The 21716-nt window shown below is 45.7% G+C and overlaps 1 protein-coding gene across 1 annotated transcript in view; it reads left to right on the forward strand.

Moving 5' to 3' along the window:
• Positions 1 to 21716, forward strand: part of CEP112 (centrosomal protein 112kDa) — a 377899-nt gene that overhangs the window by 50528 nt on the left and 305655 nt on the right. Inside the window, exons 8-9 of the mRNA XM_015406010.1 lie at positions 920 to 979; positions 14686 to 14765. Of these exons, the coding sequence (XP_015261496.1) occupies positions 920 to 979; positions 14686 to 14765 (140 nt within the window). The remainder of the gene's footprint in view (positions 1 to 919; positions 980 to 14685; positions 14766 to 21716) is intronic.

Genomic DNA, 21716 nt, shown 5'->3' on the forward strand with positions numbered 1-21716 from the left:
TTCTTGGAACATTCTGTGCCAATCACTCAATACCAGAAATAATAGAATATAGTCTCATTTTTGGGTAAATCCTTTAAAGAAAATTGGGGACTATTTGTCTCATTTGCTTGCCTGTTAAACTGATATGAAAAGCATATATACCAATGGATTATAGAGAAGCATATACTGAAGTTGAAAGTAATCCTTGTATTAGTGATAGCTATATTTGTATAAACTAGAATATTAGCATAGGGTTGTCACATTGGTGTTATATTTCAAAAAAATCATTTACTGCCTTCTCTTTCCTGCCCAAATTATTCTTGGCTCTTTACACTCTCTCAAATTCCCTGCAGTCAGTTCACTGCATCTTTTTTGAAGTAATCTAACGCCTTGTATTCCCTTCCTGTTTATCCCTTACCTCCTTTGACTCTGGGCAGTATAACCTTTTAGTTCAAGGAGGTTACTGATTATTATGTTCTTTGAAGTACTTAAGAAATAAAGAGAGGAAGTGGAGTCAGCTGCACATGGATTTTCTCAGTAACTGTTTTAAGTGTCCATATAGATATACATAATTTGAGTAGTGGGAAATGCTCTGGAAGTGGTATGTCTCATGGCTTGGTTCAAATGTAACTATTTCTAGATCAAACTCAAGGGGTAATTGCTTTTGCATGATTATAGCAGATGCTAGAGTGCACTGCTCTGACTTGTGATTGGAAGTGGAGACAGCAATGAGCCCTGCTTCCCACCTCTCCTGGAGGAGTTGTTTAAATCTTTTATTTATATGGCTAATGGGCTAAAAGTATCTTTTCAAGTTTAATCGTAGTTATCACATAGATGATCCTTGGCTCTTATAAGACTTGAAGAGAGCTTTTAGATGGTGCTAGAAGCTTTTTCTTGAACTGATGATCACTTATTAATAATCACCTCCTTAATTTTTTAGGACCAAGAGCAGATGTTTCTACAGGAGAAAATTCATTTAGAGAGATCTCATGAAAGCAAGGTAATGAAGAGAAGTGTCATTTTCATTGAACAGAATATTTCTAAGGCTGGGCATGAATGGGGAAAGTGTGCTTTTGCTTATGGTTCATGGCGTGCCCAGTTTACGAACCATGAACAATCATGAATTTTTAGATGCTAAATTAACCAGTTTAGTTCATGAGGTTCATGGCTTGGTAGAATGCCCCACTCAGCATACTAGAGACACCAAACCCGCAGTGGATCTCCAACTGACTCTCCTCTACCTGGCCTCCAAGTTCAGTGAAGACTGGATTTATGAGGTCCGAGTTATGGCCCCTCAAAGAAGGTGCCCCCAGGAAAGTGCTTTCTGGGGAAATGACAGGGGCAGGTTCAGGAGTGTGTAGAACAGATTCTGTGCAAGCTAGAGACATCAAGCTCACAGAGAATCTCAGGCTGTCTCTCCTCTACGTGCCCTCCAAGTCTGGTGAGGATTGGATTTACAGGGTCTGAGTTATGGCCCTGCAAAGAGGGTGCCCTCACTGTCCTTTGTTTTCAATGGAGGGGAAAAAACCAGCAAAAAAAGCAAGGGCAATCAAACCCAGCAGAACAGAATCAAAGTCCCCAAGAATCTCTCCAGTAGAAACTGAAGGTATTTTCACAAGCCCAGCAAACCAGGGTCAATGTGGCACTGCAAACCCAACAAGATTAAGGTCAACCCAGAGAATCTCTGCATCATCATCATTGCTGCTGCTGCTATTTATTTATTTATTTATTAATCAAACTTATATCCCGCCCTCCCCCGTAGGGCTCAGGGCGGCTAACAGGCAATAGATATTGCAACAATAAAACATGGTTCTCAGAGTTAAAAAACAAATATACATTTAAAACCAATCCTAATACAAAGTTAAATTTAAATTTAAAGTGCTCGTTAATCTTCACATCCCAAAACTCCAAAAGATGACGGTCCAGTCCAGAGGTTCCCCAAAGTCATTTCGATGGTTTCAAACATTCATTCAGATGATTAAGATGTTTAGGATGTTCAAAAGTTCCAGTGTTTCCGGTGTTTCCTTCCTTCCTAGGGCCTCTTCCACCCCCCATGATGGCAGTATAACAGGGGGGGCGGGAGGCGGCGGCCCCTACTTCAAAGCCTGGTGGAAGAGCTCCGTCTTGCAGGCCCTGCGGAACTGCAGCAGGTCCCGCAGGGCCCGGATCTCCTCCGGGAGCTCATTCCACCAGGTAGGGGCCGCCACCGAGAAGGCCCTGGTCCTTGTAGCGACCAATTTTGCGTCTCTGGGGCCCGGTACAGTTAGTACGTTTTGGGCCCCAGACCGTAGTGCTCTTGGGGTAACATACAGGGTAAGGCGGTCCCTCAGGTAGGCTGGACCCAGACCATGTAGGGCTTTATAGGTAAGAACCAGCACTTTGAAGCGAATTCGGTACGCTATTGGCAACCAGTGCAGCGCTTTCAGCACAGGCTGAATGTGGTCCGTCCTAGAGAGACCCATTAACAGCCTGGCCGCAGCATTCTGCACCAGTTGCAGCCTCCGGATTTGCAACAAAGGCAGCCCCATGTAGAGAGCGTTACAGTGGTCTAGCCTCGAGGTGACCGTCGCGTGGATCACTGTGGCCAGATCATCTCGGTCCAGGGAGGGGGCCAGCTGCCGAGCCCGCCGAAGATGGTAAAAGGCGGACTTGACAGTGGCTGCCACCTGGGCCTCCATTATTAACGCGGAGTCCAGGTGCACTCCCAAACTCCGAACCCCAGACGCAGGCACCAAAGGCACCCCGTCGAAGGTCGGGAGAGGAAGCCCCAAACCTGTCCCGGCCCGACTCAGGCCCAGGACCTCCGTCTTCGCCGGGTTTAGTTTCAATCTGCTGTTGTTATTATTATTTCAAATTTATAAACCACCCTCCCCTGAAGGACTCAGAAACTGATTGTGGGGGTGCATTTTTTCAAACCCAGCATTACCAATGCCACTGTGGCAGTGCAAACCAGGCCTGTAGCTACAGTGGGGCCTTGCAGGGCCCCCCCCCAAACTTTCAACTTTCTGCCAAGGCCCCCAACTTCCCACCCCCCCCCGCTTCCCATTTTTAATTGCACATGCTGCCGCCGCCACCACCGGTGGCAAGCCTCACGCTGGTTGCTCTCTCACCAGCTGCTTGGTCTCTGCAAGGCAGCCACAGTCTCCATGCTGATGCCACTGGCAAGCCTCGTGCTGCCCTTTCACACTGCAAGGTGCTGCCTCCCTCTCTCCCTCCCCCCTCTCCCCAGAGAAGTACCTGGTCTTTGGGCTGGTGCACCACAGTGCTGACTCTTCCCTTCCTTCTTTCGTCCTCCTTACTTTGTTGATGGGGAAAGGGGAAGGGAGCCTGGGGAACGTGTCACAATTGCACAGCGCTGCCTTCTTCCTCCACCCCTTGGAGAAGTACCCCCTCCCCCCTCTCCCCAGAGAAGTACCTGGTCTTTGGGCTGGTGCACCACAGTGCTGACTCTTCCCTTCCTTCTTTCGTCCTCCTTACTTTGTTGATGGGGAAAGGGGAAGGGAGCCTGGGGAACGTGTCACAATTGCACGGCGCTGCCTTCTTCCTCCACCCCCTGGAGAAGTACCTGGCCTTCAGGCTGGAGCGCCGTGGCGCAAACTCTCCCAACCCCCTACCTTGCTAGCAGGGAAGCCGGGGGAGGGAGAGTAGTTTAATTTAATTGAATTGAATTACAGGGAAGGGCAGGAGTGGGGCTGCTCACTTGGGGTGTGTGTGCAGGGGAGCCCTGACTTATTTGAAGGTCCCCCCGAATTAAAAAAATCCTGCCTTACGGGCCTAATGCAAACCGAACAGAACTAAGGTAAAGGCAGGAAATTGCTTTTGGGGGAAATATCAGGTACAGGTTCAAAAATGTATTGAATGGACTCCCTGTAAGCTACACACACCAATCACCCAGGGAACCTCACCTTGCCACCTGCTCCTCTACTATCTCTCCAAGTTGGGGGTGGATTACATTTCTGGGGTTCCAGTTATGGACCCCCCTAAAAGGTCTCCCACATTTATACCCTTCCACCTCTACTGAGTGTGAACACCTCTCTGTACCATGAGGGTGAAAATGGTTGCAAAGGTTGCTTGTCATGGGGGAAGGAAGTCCTCCTCCACCCTCTGCTTACCACAGGCCCCTGTCCCCAGGCGCCAAACCTATCTTGCCAGCTCACTGAAGCTGTAGGGCATCACCAGGAGTCTCAGAGCCTCCTTCCCCTGATCTGTTCCTGACGCTCTCCATAGAGGTAAAAGCACTACCCAGAGACACCAGCAGTTGCTGACAGTCTTTGAAAAGGAGGGCCCTGACTGCAGTGATTCAGAGGGTGAGGGGAAGCCCACAGTTTGGAGACATTTCTGCACCCTCCCCAGTGACCCGTGTGGCAGACTGCCAGGTGTACCACACCCATGTCCAGAGGGATGCAGACCCCCAACCTTGTCCTTCTCTGTAGGCACCTTGAAAGGGTGCAGCACACTATGTTGCTGCCAGAGGAAAGAGTTGTGGCCAGTGGAAGGAAGAAGAACCCCACCTCCTCTTAGCAGGGAGAAGCAGAGAGGGAGCAGGAGGCCCCTCCAAAAAAGGCTCCCTTCACTTGTGGTGCCATGGGTGGAATACGAAGGCAGTCCACCCTGCAAAAGGTCAAAAGTGCTACATGGAGGACCCAGGAAGCAGTCACTTGCTCATCGACGAGATGATTGCTGTAGATGGCCAACCCTTCTCCATCATGATGGGCATAACCTTTCACTGGTTGTAGTGGCGATGGTCAAGACTCAGCTCTCCAGAGCTCAAGGCAGAAGTAGCCTGAAGAACACAAAGTGGTTCTGCTCTATGTACAGGGGAATAATGCAGAGCTCACAGTGCAAAACCTGACCACCATGATACAGAGTAGATGGCAGCAACATCATCTGTACATGGTCATGAATGCCAGTGCCAACGTGCTGGCAGTGTTGAAGGCTGTGCTTCTCAAGGGCATCATCTTCCTGGTGCACATGCTTCACCTAGTGGTGAAGGATACTCTGGGGCTGGGGACACCAGGGATGCTGCCCCCCTTGAAATGTGGTCTTTCCTTGAGTTCTGTTTGTACCTGGCGCCCACTTCTCTCACAGTATCAAGTCTGTCCGTCTGCTGCATGACAGGCAGGGGGAGGGGGTTGAGGAACTCCACCTATACCATGATTGTGCATTTGGTGGAGCAGAAGAGTGCAGCGCAGGCTGTCATTTCCTCCATGACCATCCTCAGTGTTCCCTGTAAGCTGAGTTAGTGTGAGCTAGCTCACAGTTTTTTAGCCTCTGGCTCACACATTTTTGTCTTATCTTAGGAAGGATAGCTCCAGAGCAAACTAATTTATGCAGTAGCCAAATTGTTCTGTCACAACTTTAATGTCAGTAGCTCACACTTTCATTGGGGAAAGATGATACGGTAATTCCTAATGAGAACCTTGGAAAGCATTCTCAAGATCTCAGTCTGATGGCATCATAAACTGCGCTTATAGCAAATACATTGAAACTTATTTATAAGATGGTTGAGTTTATCATAAGCTATCTTCTCAAGATAAAACCATTGAACCAGGAACACTCATTACAAAGACACAGGAAGCCACTCTATTCTGAAATGGTAAAAAAGGATGTAACATCCAGCAAAAGGTCTTTATATAACAACAATATCAAGAAAAGGTCTTATTCTCCTTCTCTTTCAACAAATAAGAATGTGTTCCAGGTGAATAACCTTCAGATTGTAGTGACTGCCTTCCTCTTCAAAGGACAAGGGATAAGTTGGTGAGGAAAGTGGAATACTAACAAAACATATGTCCTATTTTTTGGATATGCCCCCTTCTTCTATTAATCTAAACTCCCTTCTTCTCTGTTCCTCTTGTGCCAAAAATTATAATTAATCCAAGGAGTACCCCCAAGTGGACAGCATAAGATACTTCAGTAGTAAAAAACTGACTGACTGGGACTCGTGGACTCCATATTTTGAATTGGAACATAGATGGTTGGGCCTCAAGGGTTTGCTATAAGGATATGAAAGCATTTATTGCTTCTTTTGATATTATACTTCTTCAGATGACTAGGTGAATGGACAAACCTCTCTTTCCTGGTTACTCTGCGCTCTTTCAGAGAGCAACCATAGGTTTTAACGTTTGCTCTTTCATTTTGTAGTATTCTCTGGTAGAACGTAGAGATAGTTGCCTGTCTGGCTATTATTATAAGCTCTTGCTCTAATTGTTTTCTTTTCCTTTTTTTCAGTTATAACTAGGGCCACGTATTTAATTTTTGAAATAAAGTTCTAATCAAATGGAATTTGCATATTCACCATGATTGATCATTAAGTTAGAGAATGAAGGCCGTATCAAACGCATAGACTCCCTATGCCACGTATGAAAAGGGAATATTAAATAAATTTCTTCAGCATGGATTCATATTTGTATGGGTTTCCACCTCCCTATGTCTGTGAAGGAAGCCATAATTTATAGCATTAATTGGTGTCCAGTGTGAAAGAGATCAGAAGTGCCTCGACCCATTTGAACATGTAATCTGTGTTTTTGGGCCTGAGAATCCTCGCTGAATAGGAATGCTGAACCTCTGTTTAAACCAGAGGCAGGAATGTTGAAATACTACTTTTGGTGCTTTAAGGGGCTGAAATTTCTTTCATTGGTTGCCCCTCTATGATCTTCAGCAATATATTGACATGAATTTTAAATGTGGAACATTTAATTACTTGTTTTAAAAAGTGTTTTCACAATAAGTATTTGGAGGCTGAGATTGTATGTACACTTAACAGAGACCAAGTCCCCTTGGCTGCTGACCATTCTGTAGAAGCCCTGACCTTTCTATCGAATCAAGGCTGACTGAGTGTGACATCATGCCTATATTCGAGCCTATTCTGTATCAGTGATAGTGGTGAAAAGGCAGTATTTCTCTCTCACACCATTATATCTGCATGTAATCAGCTGGTGGAGCTGTTCTATGTGGTTTGGGAGTTCTTACATCACAGCCCCAGAGAATTGGACTCTGACCACGCATTGGCCCACTGTGATCAGTTTGCTGCTTGCTTTGCAGACAAAATCGCTCTGATCCACTCTAGGTTAGATGTTGGCATGGATGCATGTTCAGATGATGTACCTTTGGTATCAGCTTGTCTGACTTATATGGTACCTTTCAGCTTGTGGCACTTGAGGATGTGGACAGGATCTTAGGAGAGGTGAGGCTTACCATCTGTGTCTTTGAGCCTTGCCCTTCCTAGCTGATAAAAGCTGCCAGAGGGGGACTGGCCGAGTGGGTAACAGGAGTGTTAAATGCTTCCTTGAGAGCAGGAATTGTGCCTCCTGTACCTCATGGAGGCAGTGATTAGCCCTGTTCTGGGGGGGGGGGGACCCCACTTGAGCCCTGCAACGGCAGGCAGAAAATTTCCAGCCAGTCTCTAATCTTCCATTCTTAGGTAAGGTGCTTGAGTAGGTGGTTGCTTCTCAGCTCCAGGGGTTCTTGGAAAAGACAGACTTTTTTGGACCCATATCAGTCTGGCTTTAGGTAAGGAGCTAGAGACTGTTTTGGTTCTATTCCTATCTGGGAGGCCGATCCCAGGAGGTGGTACTGAGGGATTCCTGCTTGGCTCCATGGCAGTTGGCCTGTGGGGTTCCATAGGGTTCTGTCATTCCCCATGCTGTTTAATATCTAGATGAAGCCACTGGGAGAAGCCATCAGGAGGTCTGAGCTGTGGTGTCACCAGTATGCAGATGATACCCAGCTCCATGTTTCTACCTATTTCCAAAAAAGTTGTTGTTGATTTGAGCTTGTTCTTGGAGTCATTAACAGGCTGGATAAGGGTGAACAAGCTGAAACTTAATCCCAGCAAGACCAAAGTTTGTAGAAAAGTAGACCAGGGAGTTGAGATCTCCCCTCTCATGGATGGGGTTACACTCCGCTTGAAAAGCCAGGTTTGCAGCTCAGGAGTTCGGCTTGGCATAGCTATCACCATAGAGAATCTGGTGGCTGCTATGGTTTGGACTGCTTCTGCCCAGCTTTGGTTGGTGTACCAGCTGTGCCTGTTCCTGGTTCAGTCTGATCTAATCACAGTGATCCATACCTTAGTAACATCTGGTCTGGACTATTGTAATTAGCTGCTGAGCCCAGTTCAAGGTGTTGGTTTTGAACATAAAAGCCCTTCATGGCTCGGGAGGGACCAGGGTATCTGAAGGATCATCTTTTCCCATGTATTCCTATCTGAGGAGAGGCCTTTTTACTGTCCTATCAACCAAAGAAGCTTGTCTTGTATGTCATAGAGTGCCTTTCAGTGGCAGCCCCATGGTTATGGATTAGGGAGGTGGGCCTGACCCCCTCATTTGTGAGCTTTATGAGGCAGCTGAAGACAGTTTTATTTCTGATGGCACTTGATTAGTTCTTCTGTCTACTGGCGGATTTAAATTATTGATTTTACTTGGGTTTTTAAAATGCATTTTATTATTTACATTGTGTGTCCTGACCCCCTCATTTGTGAGCTTTATGAGGCAGCTGAAGACAGTTTTATTTCTGATGGCACTTGATTAGTTCTTCTGTCTACTGGCGGATTTAAATTATTGATTTTACTTGGGTTTTTAAAATGCATTTTATTATAAAAACATCCAACACTTAAAACAATGGTGCTCAGTCAATTACTAATCTCATACGTTCAGGATAGAATCAACACAGTTCCAGGTGGTACTCCCATGATATTTATGCCCAATGGCGATGGCTTATTGGATCGTCTTTACGTTGTCCAGGTTCTTTCTCAGGCCTCGTCGGTACATCCTTTAAGGAACCATGACGATGGTGGAATAGTGGGGCGGCGGCTCCTACTCAAAGACCTGGTGGAAGAGCTCCGTCTTGCAGGCCCTGCAGAACTGCATAAGGTCCCACAGGGCCTGGATCTCCCCCAGGAGCTCATTCCACCAGGTAGGAGCCGCCACCGAAAAAGCCCTGGCCCTGGTCGCAGCCAATTTGGTGTCCTTGGGGCCCGGGATGACCAACAGATTTTGGGCTCCAGACCGTAGTGCTCTTGGGGGAACATGTGGGGAAAGGCGGTCCCTCAGGTAGGTTGGACCCTGGCCATATAGGGCTTTATAGGTAAGAACCAGCACTTTGAAGCGGATCCGGTACGCTATTGGCATCCAGTGCAGCGCTTTCAGCACAGGCTGAATGTGGTCCCTCCTAGAGAGACCCATCAATAGCCTGGCTGCAGCATTCCGCACCAGCTGCAGCTTCCGAATTTGCGACAAAGGCAGCCCCATGTAGAGAGCGTTGCAGTAGTCTAGCCTCAAGGTGACCATTGCATGGATCACTGTGGCCAGGTCATTGTGGTCAAGGTAGGGGACCAACTGCCGTGCCAACTGAAGATGGTAAAAGACTGACTGGACAGTGGCTGCCACCTGTGCCTCCATTGTTAATGAGGAGTCCAGGAGCACCCCCAAACTCCTAACCCTAGATGCTGGCACCAAAGGCACCCCGTCGAAGGTCGGGAGACAGAGCCCTAACCCTACACCGGCCCGACTCAGGCCCGGGACCTCCGTCTTCTCCGGGTTTAGTTTCAATCGGCTCTGCCGGAGCCAACCAGCTGCGGCCTCTAAAGCCTGATGAAGGTCATAGGGACTCGAGTCCGACTGGCCACTCAGCATCAGATAGAGTTGGGTGTCATCTGCATATTGATGGCACCCAAGCCCATAACTCCGGGCAATCTGGGCAAGGGGGCGCATATAGACGTTAAATGGCATCGGGGACAACACCGCTCCCTGAGGCACCCCACAATCAAGGGGATACCTATGGGATCGCTGGTCCCCGACTGCTACCCTTTCCCCCCGACCTTGTAGGAAAGAGACAAACCATTGAAGGGCAAGGCCCTAAATCCCCACGTCAGCGAGGCGGTGGGTCAGCAGCTGATGGTCGACCGTATCGAACGTGGCCGACAGATCTAACAACATTGATGGCACCCAAGCCCATAACTCCGGGCAATCTGGGCAAGGGGGCGCTTATAGATGTTAAATAGCATCGAGGACAACACCGCTCCCTGAGGCACCCCACAACCAAGGGGATACCTATGGGATCGCTGGTCCCCGACTGCCACCCTTTGTCCCCAACCTTGTAGGAAAGAGACAAACCATTGAAGGGCAAGCCCCTGAATCCCCACGTCGGCGAGGCGGTGGGTCAGCGGCCGGGTCCAAAGATGTTTTTTTTAAGATGGTTTCTTTTTTGTAATGTAGAAAGGCAGCTAGTGTATGCTTTAAATAATAAATTGAAATCTGAGCACACACTGATCAGACTGTAAGTAGTAAGAGTTCAGCATTATACCTGTTAAAATACCTAATCTTGCCAAAACTAAGAGACAGCAACTGATACCATTTGCTCTTCCACCAGGCTTTCGAGTAGGGGCCTCTGCCCCCCTATTATGTTACCATCTTGGGGGGGGAGTTGAAGAGGCCCTGAGAAGAGCCCTGAGAAGATCTTTGGAACATCGTGACACTATAGTCTGTTGGTCAAAAATTGTTGAAACTGTCCTGCCATCTTGGGTTTGGAGTTTAGTCATCACCAAGCACTTTATGTGAGATAGGGTGGGTTTTAATTGTATAAAATGTTTTTATAATGAAGATATACTGTTATTTGTATTGTGGTTTTATTGTCACAAGACTATCTTGCCCTGTAAGCCGCCCTGAGCCCTACGGGGGAGGGCGGGGTATAAATTTGAATAATAAATAAATAATAATAAAACTGAGAGACAGCAACTGATAGCATCTGAAGAAAGTATAGAACATCTTCTGTAGAACTGTTGTGATTCTTCATTATGTCCATGAAAAGGAGAAGGCCAGTTGTTCTATCCTAGTTCTTAAAATAAAGCTTTATTGAACCATGGAAGTTCAGAGTTGTCTCATTGGAATAATGTTTTTCTACCTTTTAGCAAAGATTCCCAGTTAATAGCCTTGCTTTGATCAGGGATGATAAATTTTGATAAAATTGTCACCATTGCTTTCTAAGATTTTGGTGAATCTGTCAGGATCTGGAACAGGTCTAATGGCAGTCAGTTGGACATTGCTGCTCTGAGTTAAAAGACTCATGATAGAGTCTTACACTGCTATTTTATGTCATCCAAGTAATAAACTTTTGTGTGTGTGTGCAGAGTTCTGCTGTTTGGGCTTTGCACAGCTCCAGATGGGCAATATATGCTTTACTTTGTGCATGCCAGCAGTGTGTGTACACCATAAACAGACTGAAGTCAGTGCATGTAGCAGCTGTATTACCAATAGTAATCAAACTTGGAAATAAAGGTCTTACTAGAAATGAAAAATTGGGGTCACTTCGATACATATACTGGATGTAATATATCAAGATGGATGCCTCTTTCTTTATTAAATGCATTTGAATGAATGAGAACTCATATTGAAATTGCCCTGATCTGGATGGCCCAAGCTAGCCTTATTTTGTCAGATCTCAAACACTAGGCAGGGTTGGTCTTGGTTAGTATTTGGATGGGAGACCTCCAAGGAAGTCCAGGGTTGCTATGCAGAGACAGACAATGGCAAGCCATCTCTGAATGTCTCTTACCTTGAAAATCCTACCAGATAGCCATAAATTGATTGCGACTTGATGGCACTTGATGACCAAACTGAGGCTATTGTACTGTACTGAACCAGCACTGTACTGAAATTATTTCCTACATATCTACTAGTATATTTTGATTACTTTTTTAAGTATTGTGGCTAATACTTTGTGTGTGGGTGTTAAATGCTATCAAGTCACTTCCAACTTATGGCAACTGTGAATGAATGACCTCCGAAATGTCTTATCATTGCTCAGGTCTTGCAAACGGAGTCATGGCTTCCTTGATTGAGTCGATCCATCTCATATTGGTTCTTCCGCTTTTCCTGCTGCCCTCCACTTTTCCTAGCATTATTGTCTTTTCCAGTTACTCTTGTCTTCTTATAATCTGACCAAAGTACAATAGCCTCAGTTTGGTCATTTTAGTTTCTATGGAGAGTTCAGGCTCAATTTGACCTAGAATATGCTTATTTATCTTTTTGGCAGTGAACGGTATGTGTAAACTCTCCTCCAACACCACAGTTCAAATGAATCATCTTCCTGTCAGCTTTCTTCATTGTCCAACTTTCATACCCATACATAAGTGATAGGGAATATTATGTTATGAATTATCTTGAACTTGGTTGCCAGTGATGCATCCTTTCACTTAAAGAATCCTCTCTAGCTTCTTCATGGCTGCCCTTCCCAGTCTCAGTCTCCTTCTGATTTTTTTGGTAGAAATCTCCCCTTTGGTTGATGATGGAGCCAAGGAATGGAAAAACAATTTCAATTTCTTTCTTTTTGGAGGGGGAGTATTTGTGTGTGTGTGTGTGTGTGTATGCGCTTGCATGCCTGGAAGTCATGGCAACTTCTGGAGACCTCTACTGGGGGCTTGGATGTTTTTCAGAGCGGTGGCTTGATAGCCTGTCTCTGTGTCCCTTGCCCTGGTATTCCTTGGAGGTCTCCCTTCCAATTACTTGCCAGGGTTGGTCTTGCTTAGCTTCTGAGATCTGACGAGATCAGACTTGCCTGAGCTATCCATGTCAGGAAAACAATTTAAATTTCTTCATCGTCAACCTTGAAGTTTGGTAATCCCCCAGTAGCCTTTAGTTTGTCTTGATTTTCAGCTGTAATCCTTCTTTGACACTTCCTGGTTTAACCTTCATTTGTAGTCAATTCAAGTCTTCAGTATTTTCTGCTAGTAATGTGGTTTCATAGGCATATTAATGTTCCTTCCACCAATTTTCACTCTGCCATCTAAATCTCATCCATCTTTCCTTATGATGTATTCCGTATATAGATTAAAGAGATAGGGAAATAAAATACATCCTTATCTGACACTTTTGACAATTAGAAACTATTCTGTTTCTCTATATTCTGTCCTAACAGTAGCCTCTTGTCCCAAGTAGAGGTTACACATCAAAATAATCCATAGCTTTTCGTGATCCATACAATGACAAGCTTTGCTTTAATTTATGAAACACAAGCTGATTTTCTTCTGAAATTGTCTTGTATGCTCCAGCAACCAACCAAATTTACAATATGATCTCTAGTGCCTCTTCCTTTTCTGAATCCAGCTTGAACATCAGGCATGTCTTATTCCATATATGGTAACAGTCTTTGTTGTAAGATTTTGAGCATTATTTTACCTGTGTAAGAACTTAATGTGATGGTCTGACAGTTGCTGCAGTCTTTGTCATCTTTTTTTTGGAATTGGATTCTTCTCTGAAGGAATCTGTCATCCTTTCATCTCTTCTTTATTATTCCTGTATTTTCTTTATTTTTTCCTATTCCATTAATGTGTTTCCATATTGATCTTTCAGCATGCCTAACTATGCTTTAAATTTCCCCTTGATTTCTTGGAGCTTGTGGAATTTTTTGGATTTTTGTGGAATACTTTAGGTACCTACAACAAATATACTCTGAGGACTTTCCCTAAATGTTAAACAGACATCATGGTTAATTGAACCCAGTTAAAAGATAAGACAACCTTAACACCTTAGGTAGAACCATCAAGAACATAGATGCTTTGCACCATGCCCGGAAGGATTACAAATTCAGACTCTGTTGGACCAGTAGAGAAGAGTATACTTCATAATAGAAGACTCCACAGAGAATCTATTACATTCATCCAGTCATTAATATTGTGGATATCAGCTTCATAACTTCCTACTTCTTAAAAATAGTAAGGGGTAGCTGAGACATAGAATCTGTGCTTGTAATTGACAAGAATGGCAAAGGTGGTTAGAGTGTCAGAAAACTAGGATCTTGAAGAACCAGGTTCAAATCCTTGCTCTGCCTTGGAATCTTGCTTTCTGACCTTGGGCCAGTCACACTCTCCGTCTCACCCTACTTCACATGGTTTTTGTGAGGATAAAGTGGAGGAGATGAGATTTGGTGTCAGCTGCTTTGATTCCCCATTGGGTAGAAGCATGAGGTATAAATTAAGTAAATAAATAATATAGCTGAAGACCGGGGGGGGGGAGATAAAAGAAAGTTTGGCTTGTGAATGGAAAGGAAGCAGAGAAAGGGGAGAAGATGAGAGGGGCTGCCAGGAAGAGAGAAAGAAAAAACAGTGTGGGGTAAAGGATAGAGATGAAAATGCAGTGACTTCTGCAAAGCCTTGTGGATTCCCCGCTTTTTTCACTAATTTCCCACTTCAGACCCTCACATTGTGCCCTGGGCTGTTCCCAAGAGTCTTGATCTCCACGAACCATTTTTGAGGACCTGCAGGGGTCTGCAATGGGAAAGGTGAGGTAGGAATGATCCATTTGTTGAGTTTTTTTGGATTTAACCCTGTATTAGAAGCTAATTGTAGTTTGATAGGTTCTTTGATGTCAGTTGTCTCCATCTCTTAAAATGGAATCTAGAGTTATGAGATTGAGACACATGTATGTGCTTGTAGAATTTTGCTCCTATTTATAATGCAGTAGTTTCTTCCGCTGAATCAGCTGTTCAGTTTAGAAATGGCTTGTCTGTTCAGCAACAGCTATGGTAACAAAAACAGCAAGCTGAGCTCTGGATGCATGTGTGGTTCACATCTGCAATTTAAACACTGTTTTTCGATCTCAGATATGGCAAGAACATCTTACTTTAAATCAGTCTTCAAATGCAAAGATATTTTTTGTTGTTCGTGTCTGAATGAGAATGATGAATGTCACTTTCCCCCTCTTTTAAAAACATCAGGTCCATGGATTACAGAATGACTTTGATAAAGAGAGAGCAGATTCTCATAAGATAATACGAAGACTGGAAGATATTCTGAAGTATGTAAAATGTCTTTTTTTCTTGGACTGTCTTTGAAGAAAGGCTGCTACATTTTGTTGATGCTGTAGTCTCTTCTGCATCCAGTTGTGTGGATTTGTCTAATGAGATCTGCTTTAACTTCTGCGCTGTTCTTTTTATATGTGATTTGGTTGCAGTTTCTTTGCCTGCAAAACATAGAAAAATTAGTGTATGTGTATGTATGACCATGGGATTCTCAAAGTCGGTATATGTGGAGTATGCCCATGTTTTGTGAGGCTGCTCAGCACTCCAGACTGGCCCCAGGGTTGAGCTGTCCATTCCCCTATGCCTAAGGGCCTAACCTGGCAAGCCCAGAATGTGAGCTCCTGCCTCCCAGTAATTGCCTAATGCGTGAGCGGAATTCTCATCTGAGGATAAATCACCTGAGGAGATGTTACTGCTGGAAATGTCTCAGCTTCTCACAGTTCTATGAGACTTGTGGTGCTGAGTGTGACTCCTTCTTGTTGGGTGGCGCCATGGTGGAGTGTTCTTAGTAGAGATGCTCCTCTGAGTCTGCTGGTGAACATGGCCTCCTCTGACCCCGGGGCAGGAAGCTTTAAATGGGCACCCAGCTGATCACCCTGTTCTGAAACTCACTCTGTAGCTTGTGTGATCCCCTGTAAAACAGCTGTTTTGTCAGATCTTCCTGTGGCGTGCAGTGCTGATTCTGGCACTGGTTGTGCTAGCTGCTCCTGGGTGGGAACCATAAAACGTTTAGAACTACATACTGACTATAACTTGTAAGAACATGTGTAGTTGCTTATATGTATCTATATGTATTTACTGTGTATTAATTATACACACACACTATTAATATTTAATTACGCATTGTTAATAATATTATTAATTCTCACTATTCATGTAAATGAGAGCAAGGGTGCCTGGAACACCCCTAACATGAGCATCTGCTTGGACTGGAAAATGCAGCTGCTGGCAGTGATTGCCTGATACAGAGGGGGATGGCTTGATACCATAAAGATGATCCAAGTAGAGGGAGCAGCTTTTTCACCAAGGGTGACCTAAAGGGGTGTTAAGGCACCATTGTGCCCTCAGGAGTTGGGGCTCTGTAGGGCTGCACTGGAGTGCCTAGAACATTATGGGTATTTACTGGCCGGAGATAAATCCACTGCCCCATGTCCAGTAGAAAAAAGGCCCTCAACCCTAAGGCCAACCTAACTGGAACTAGTTGTGTGAGGGAACATTGGGACAACTCACGGCCCCCACCGGCACCTGAAAAAGCTACCATAAGGCTATCATAAGGCCCCAGCTGATTCAGGGGTCTGAAGCTCCACTTCATGCTCGCTGGATGCTTTCTCCACTGGATGATGCCCAGGGCTGCCTCTTCTAGGAACTGTGGATGATGAGTGTATGCTGCCGAATCTGCTATTTAAATGCCACCAATGGTGGGTGCAGTCTGCTGCAAAGCGTGCAGGCCGTTGTCTATGCCCCCACCTCCTCCTGATCCAACGCTGCTCAGGAGAGAAGCTGCCAGCATTGCTGCTAGCAGATGGGCCCCAAGCACATGTTAGAAGCCAGACAATCCAATGCAGCCCAGAGGTCCTCAAAAACTGAAAAACTGTGAAGCACTGAGGGCAAAGACCCTATGGCAGCTGGCTGAATAGGGGAGGGGCAGAACAGGAGAGCAAGCTCCAGGTACACCTGGAGCTCTGCCCCCACAGTCGCTCACCTGCCACATAGGAGCTGGCCCACAACTGCTGCTGGGGCCCTGCCCCTCATCCAATACCACACGGCCAGCCTGAAGCCAGTGGAGCCTTCCTTCCCTCACTCCCAAGTCCCAGGTCACAAAAATAGCATCTGGTGAGTCTTTGCCAAGGCTTGTGGTGACAAGCACTCTTTAACTTTTCCCATACCATTTCACAACCTTTTAAAACATGACGTTTATCATTTAAAAATGATTCAATTGATTTTCTGCTTTATCATTTAAACCCAGGGACATCTGAAAGGTGAAAGATAAATTTGAAAATGAACAAATACACATAGCTCACCTGCAGGAGTATTCTGCCATTGCTTAACCTGTCCACTTACACTTTTATTTCATTCTTTAAAATGAATTTTCTCCAGACCAGCAGTACATTGTTGAAAGGCCATAAAGGCTTTCACCAAAGCAAGACCTTTACCCCGCCCCCCAGTTATTTTACTAGGAATACGTTTTTATTCTAGTACTGTTGGTCGAGTGAAAACACACATTAGACATGCATTAAGCTGCCTCATATTGAATTAGATGATTGACCCATTAAGCTGCCTCATATTGAATTAGATGATTGACCCATCAGCAGCTGTTGTCCAATGTCTTGGGTAGCCTTTCCCATCGTTTTAGCTGGAGATTCCAGGGATTCAACCTGGGACCTTCTGCATGCAAAGTAGAGACTGTTCTATTGAGCCACTGCCCCTCCCCAGTGTTAGTATGGCACTTGCTAAATATCTTTTTCTGGAATCTTGAAAGATCCATCGACTTGTAACTGTAATAACGAAGTAAAGAAGGCTAGGAAGGGAAGTTACTGCCTTAGAATGTTGTTTGTGGTCATTTAAGCAACTGAATTAAATCATATTTGCTTAACTAGCCAAGTCATCATGATTACTGGGACAGATTATCTTAGAGGCAAGCAATGGTTGAGTTCCTGAAGGAACAGGTAGTGGTGGTAGTTTCTGGTAAGCTTAACTTTGGCCACTTCCTCACTGTCATTTTTGTCACTCGTTTGTCCCTATTGCTTTGGGTTTCCCCCCCTTTCCAGATGTGTTTTGCTTCCTCTGGGACTACTAGAGTGAGCAAAACACATTGGGTGAAAAAACCCTGAAGGTATTTCTGCAGTGAAGGTGTTATAGTATGGGCCTTTTTCTGTTACAAAAAGTCTTCTAATGATTTTTTGTGTTCTGAAGTGAGCAATTTTTACACTGTCATGAATAGGCTGGAGGAACAGTAGGATAAAAGTGTGAGAGTATTGTAAATGCACAGGCAACTGTTCAAAAAGTATGTTAGGTGCAATTCTAGTGTGTGCTGGTACTTGGGAGTTCTAGATGCTGTTGCTTAATATGGAAGACTGCCATAATGAGTGCTATCTTTCAACGGGGATTACTTCTTCTGTGCATCCATTAATGAGACAGTTACCACCATGGATGGCAGTAGGAAACATATGAGGAACCTCAGGGCCTCTCAACCTTCTCACAACATCAGTTCAAATCGAAGCAATGGAAACCCTCGTACCCCAAATGACAATGGTCTCCACAATCACCAAAATCTTGGAGGAAGAAGCCTATCCCTCCTAAACAATCTTACCAGGCCAAGTCCAAGACGCACTCCACCAAGAGGCCTGCTCAACCTCCCAAACAGCTTCCTTGAGTCTCTCCATTACCACCAATTTATCCTCCCTCCCATTTAACCCCACATGTGGGCCCCAGGTTCCACCCCATCTTCCAGCTTGGGAAGCAATTACCACAGACGCCTGGGTCCTGACCATCATCTGTGTGGGGTGCGTCATAGAGTTTGCATCTCCTCCTCTCACCCCACAGTTTGTGGCCACATTTTCAGCTTCGTTCCTCTTAGACGAAGTGCACACCCTCCTCTCCAAGGAAGCCATTGAAGAAGTGCCCCAGGCTGCAAATCACCAAGGCTTTTACTTGAGGTACTTCATTGTCCGAAGCAGGGTGGGGACAAGCGCCTCATAATGGACTTAAGAGACTTAAATCACCACATCATAATGCCGAAGTTTTGCATGGTCACCTTACAGAACATTCTGCCCCTGTTGCCTGTGGACACCTGGCTAGCATCCATAGACCTACAGGATGTCTACTTTCAGGTGACCTCCAGGCCCCAACATCATCATTTCCTCCACTTCACAGTGGGTCAGTGTCACTATCAGCATTGGATACTCCCATTCGGCCTGCCAGTTGCCCCACAAGTTTTCACCAAATGCATGGCTATGGTGGTGTACCCATTTATTGACCACTGGCTTCTCGTATCCCAGTTCCCGCAACAACTGGAGATTGACATCCGGGCCACTCTCAGCCTCCTGGCCAGGCTGAGCCTCTGCGTCAAGCTGACAAAGTCCTCTTTGCAACCCATGCAGGTCCTCTAATTCATTGGGGTTCAGCTCCATACCACCCATCACGGAGCCTGTCTCCCTGTGGACAGGGCCTCCACTCTGTAGGCGACGGCTCAGACGTTTTTGGCAAGGCTGGTCCAATTGTTGAAGTCTATTCAATGACTCCTGGGTCTCATGGCCTTAACCACATTTGTTGTTCCCTTTGCAAGGCTTCACATGAGGCCCCTCCGACTGTGATTCTTACGCCACTTTTGACCTTATTTTCAGTTACAATCCACCTTCTGATCCATCCCTACTACCAACCTCCTGATGGGCATGCCATTCCATCCGCAACTGCTGGAGGTTCTACTTTTCACAGATGCCTCACTTTGTGGTTGGGGAGCCCATTGCAAGGCTCTATATGCCCATGGGCGATGGTCTGCTGCGGAGCAACATCTTCATATCAACTGTCTAGAACTGTTAGCTGTGCATTGAGCTCTGAAGTCCTTCTTGCACTTGCTAGTGGGCTAGGTAGTACAGGTTTTTACCGACAATGTAGCAGCTGAACTCTGCAACTGTGCAATGGCTCTTTGGCACTGGCTCAGGGAGCATGACATCTTCCTGACTGCAGTTCATGTGCCAGGAGTGCAGAATGTTCAGGCAGACTTTCTCAGTCATATGGTCTCCTATGAGAATGAATGGTCTCTCAATCTGAAGTATCTCAGTCCTATTTTCGAAGCCTTCCTCCATTCAGAGGTGGATGCCTTCGCCACCAAGAAGAACACCAAGTGTTGCATCTTCTTCAGCAGGTGGCAGGCCGTGGAGATGCCTTTTTATATCGTTGGATGGGCAAACTCTTCTACTTGTTCCCCCCATGTCCACTGATAACACAGTTCATTCAGAAGATCACGATCAGACCTCCTGTATCTTGGTGACGCCCTGGTGACCTAGTCATCCCTGGTTCTCATATGTCCTGCAGCTATTCCAGAACACATAACTTTGGTTGCCTCCAACTCCAGACCTACTGTCGCAGCAGCACAGCACATTCCTGCATCACAACCCCTGAGTCTTCAAACTTACAGCATGGAACATAATGCTCTGACCTTCTCAGCACGAGTGCACCATGTATTACTGAATGCCGTAAAGCCTGCCACTTGTCAAATCTATCATGCCAAGTGGAGGCATTTTCCTCTTGTTCATTTGCTTGGCAGATCGACCTCAGAATGGCCTCATTGTCCAATGTACTTTTGTACCTGGTGTCTTTGCAAGAAGCTGGTCTCAGTCTCTTCTCCTTGAACGTTTATGTAGCGGCCATCTCTGCTATTCACAGCCTTGTAGAGAGCAATATTCTGTTCTCTTATAGGACTACCAAAGATTTTCTCAAGAGCATGCTATGACTCCATCCCCCTCAGAACTCCTTCATTCCTGGATGGAGCCTCTCCCTAGTGTTAGCCAAGTTCATGGGCAAGCCATTTGAACTGATGGCAACCATTGCTCTCCATCTTCTCTCCTGGAAGATGGCCCTTATTGCAATCACTTTGGCTAAGAGGGCTAGCGATCTCTGTGCCTTCCAAGGGGATGCTCCCCATACTATCTTTCATAGGGACAAGGTGGTGTTACATCCTGACCCGTCCTTACTGAAGGTAGTTTAGATGTTTCACCTGTCAGAACCTACAGTGCTACCTACCTTCTCGGATCTCAAGGGTGAAGCACAGTGGTGCTACACTCAGTGTTCACAGAGCCCTATCCTTCTACTTTACTAGGACACAGCCCTTCTGGAAAGTCCCCCGCCTCATTGTGGCCTATGGTGAGCCTAAGAAAGGGCATAGGGTATCACCCTAGAGACTGGTGAAGTGGGCTACGTCTACCAACTCCTTAGGTTTCGAGCTGGCAAAATAGCCATTGCCTCCTCTGCCTCAGGCCCATTCCACGAGAGCGGTGTCATCCTCTGTGGCTTACCTGGCTGGCGTACCCCTAGATGACATCTTTGCTTTGGCCACGTGATCCTCCCCATCAACCTTTGTGTTGTATTACACCTTGGATGTCAGGGCTTGTTGGGATGCCTTGTTTGGCCAGACAGTGTTGAGGTCCATCTTTCACTGACCTTCTTCTCACCTCTGTTTTTCAGGTAGGCCAGCGCAGGTACAGGAATTTCTGGGTTTATTTCTTTGAACTGGCTGCCAGAACCCTCCATCCTGTCCTGCTTTAGCTCACTAATCACCCAAGTGTGGGACTGCACTGAGACCATGAAGAAGATAAACAGTTATTTACCCATAACTGATGATCGTCAATTGGTCATTTGTGCTGTCACACACACCCGCCCAGCCTTCCCCACTGCTGGCATCTTTTGGTCACTTACTTAAGGAATTGAGCAGGAGGGCACTTTCTCCTCTGCTCCAGGCATGCAGACTCTTTTTTTTAAGCCCCCGGAGGGGATTTTTTAATTGCATTTTTTATAACACTACAAACTACAACAGAAAATGGGAGGGGGAACTACATTTATAGGATAAAGAAAGATACCCACTACTGACTAAAAACCCAAGAGAGGAGATCATCCCACCAGTTTAACCATACATTTAGTCTTAATCCCATTAATCTATCAACTGAGTCAAGTTTAACATTATCTTTTTCAAATCTTAAGTTTAACTGTCATACAGAAACACCCCAAAGCATCTCACTTCAACATTTTTTAAAGGCACAATTCAGAGTCCTTTAGCCTTTACTTCTCCTTGCCTAATCGCTTCCGAAGCTTAGAAGGACTTTTAGGGGCTGCCGCCCCTTTCTCTGATAGAGAGTCCTCCCCGGAGGATTCCAAGTCCAGCTCGCCATTGGACTTACTGTCCTCCCCTTTTTCTCCTTCCTTCCCTGGCCCTCCCATCTGATGGTGGCACG

The sequence above is a fragment of the Gekko japonicus genome, unplaced genomic scaffold, assembly GCF_001447785.1.
Source record: "Gekko japonicus isolate JY-2015 unplaced genomic scaffold, Gekko_japonicus_V1.1 scaffold414, whole genome shotgun sequence".
NCBI classification, from domain to species: Eukaryota; Metazoa; Chordata; class Lepidosauria; order Squamata; family Gekkonidae; genus Gekko; species Gekko japonicus.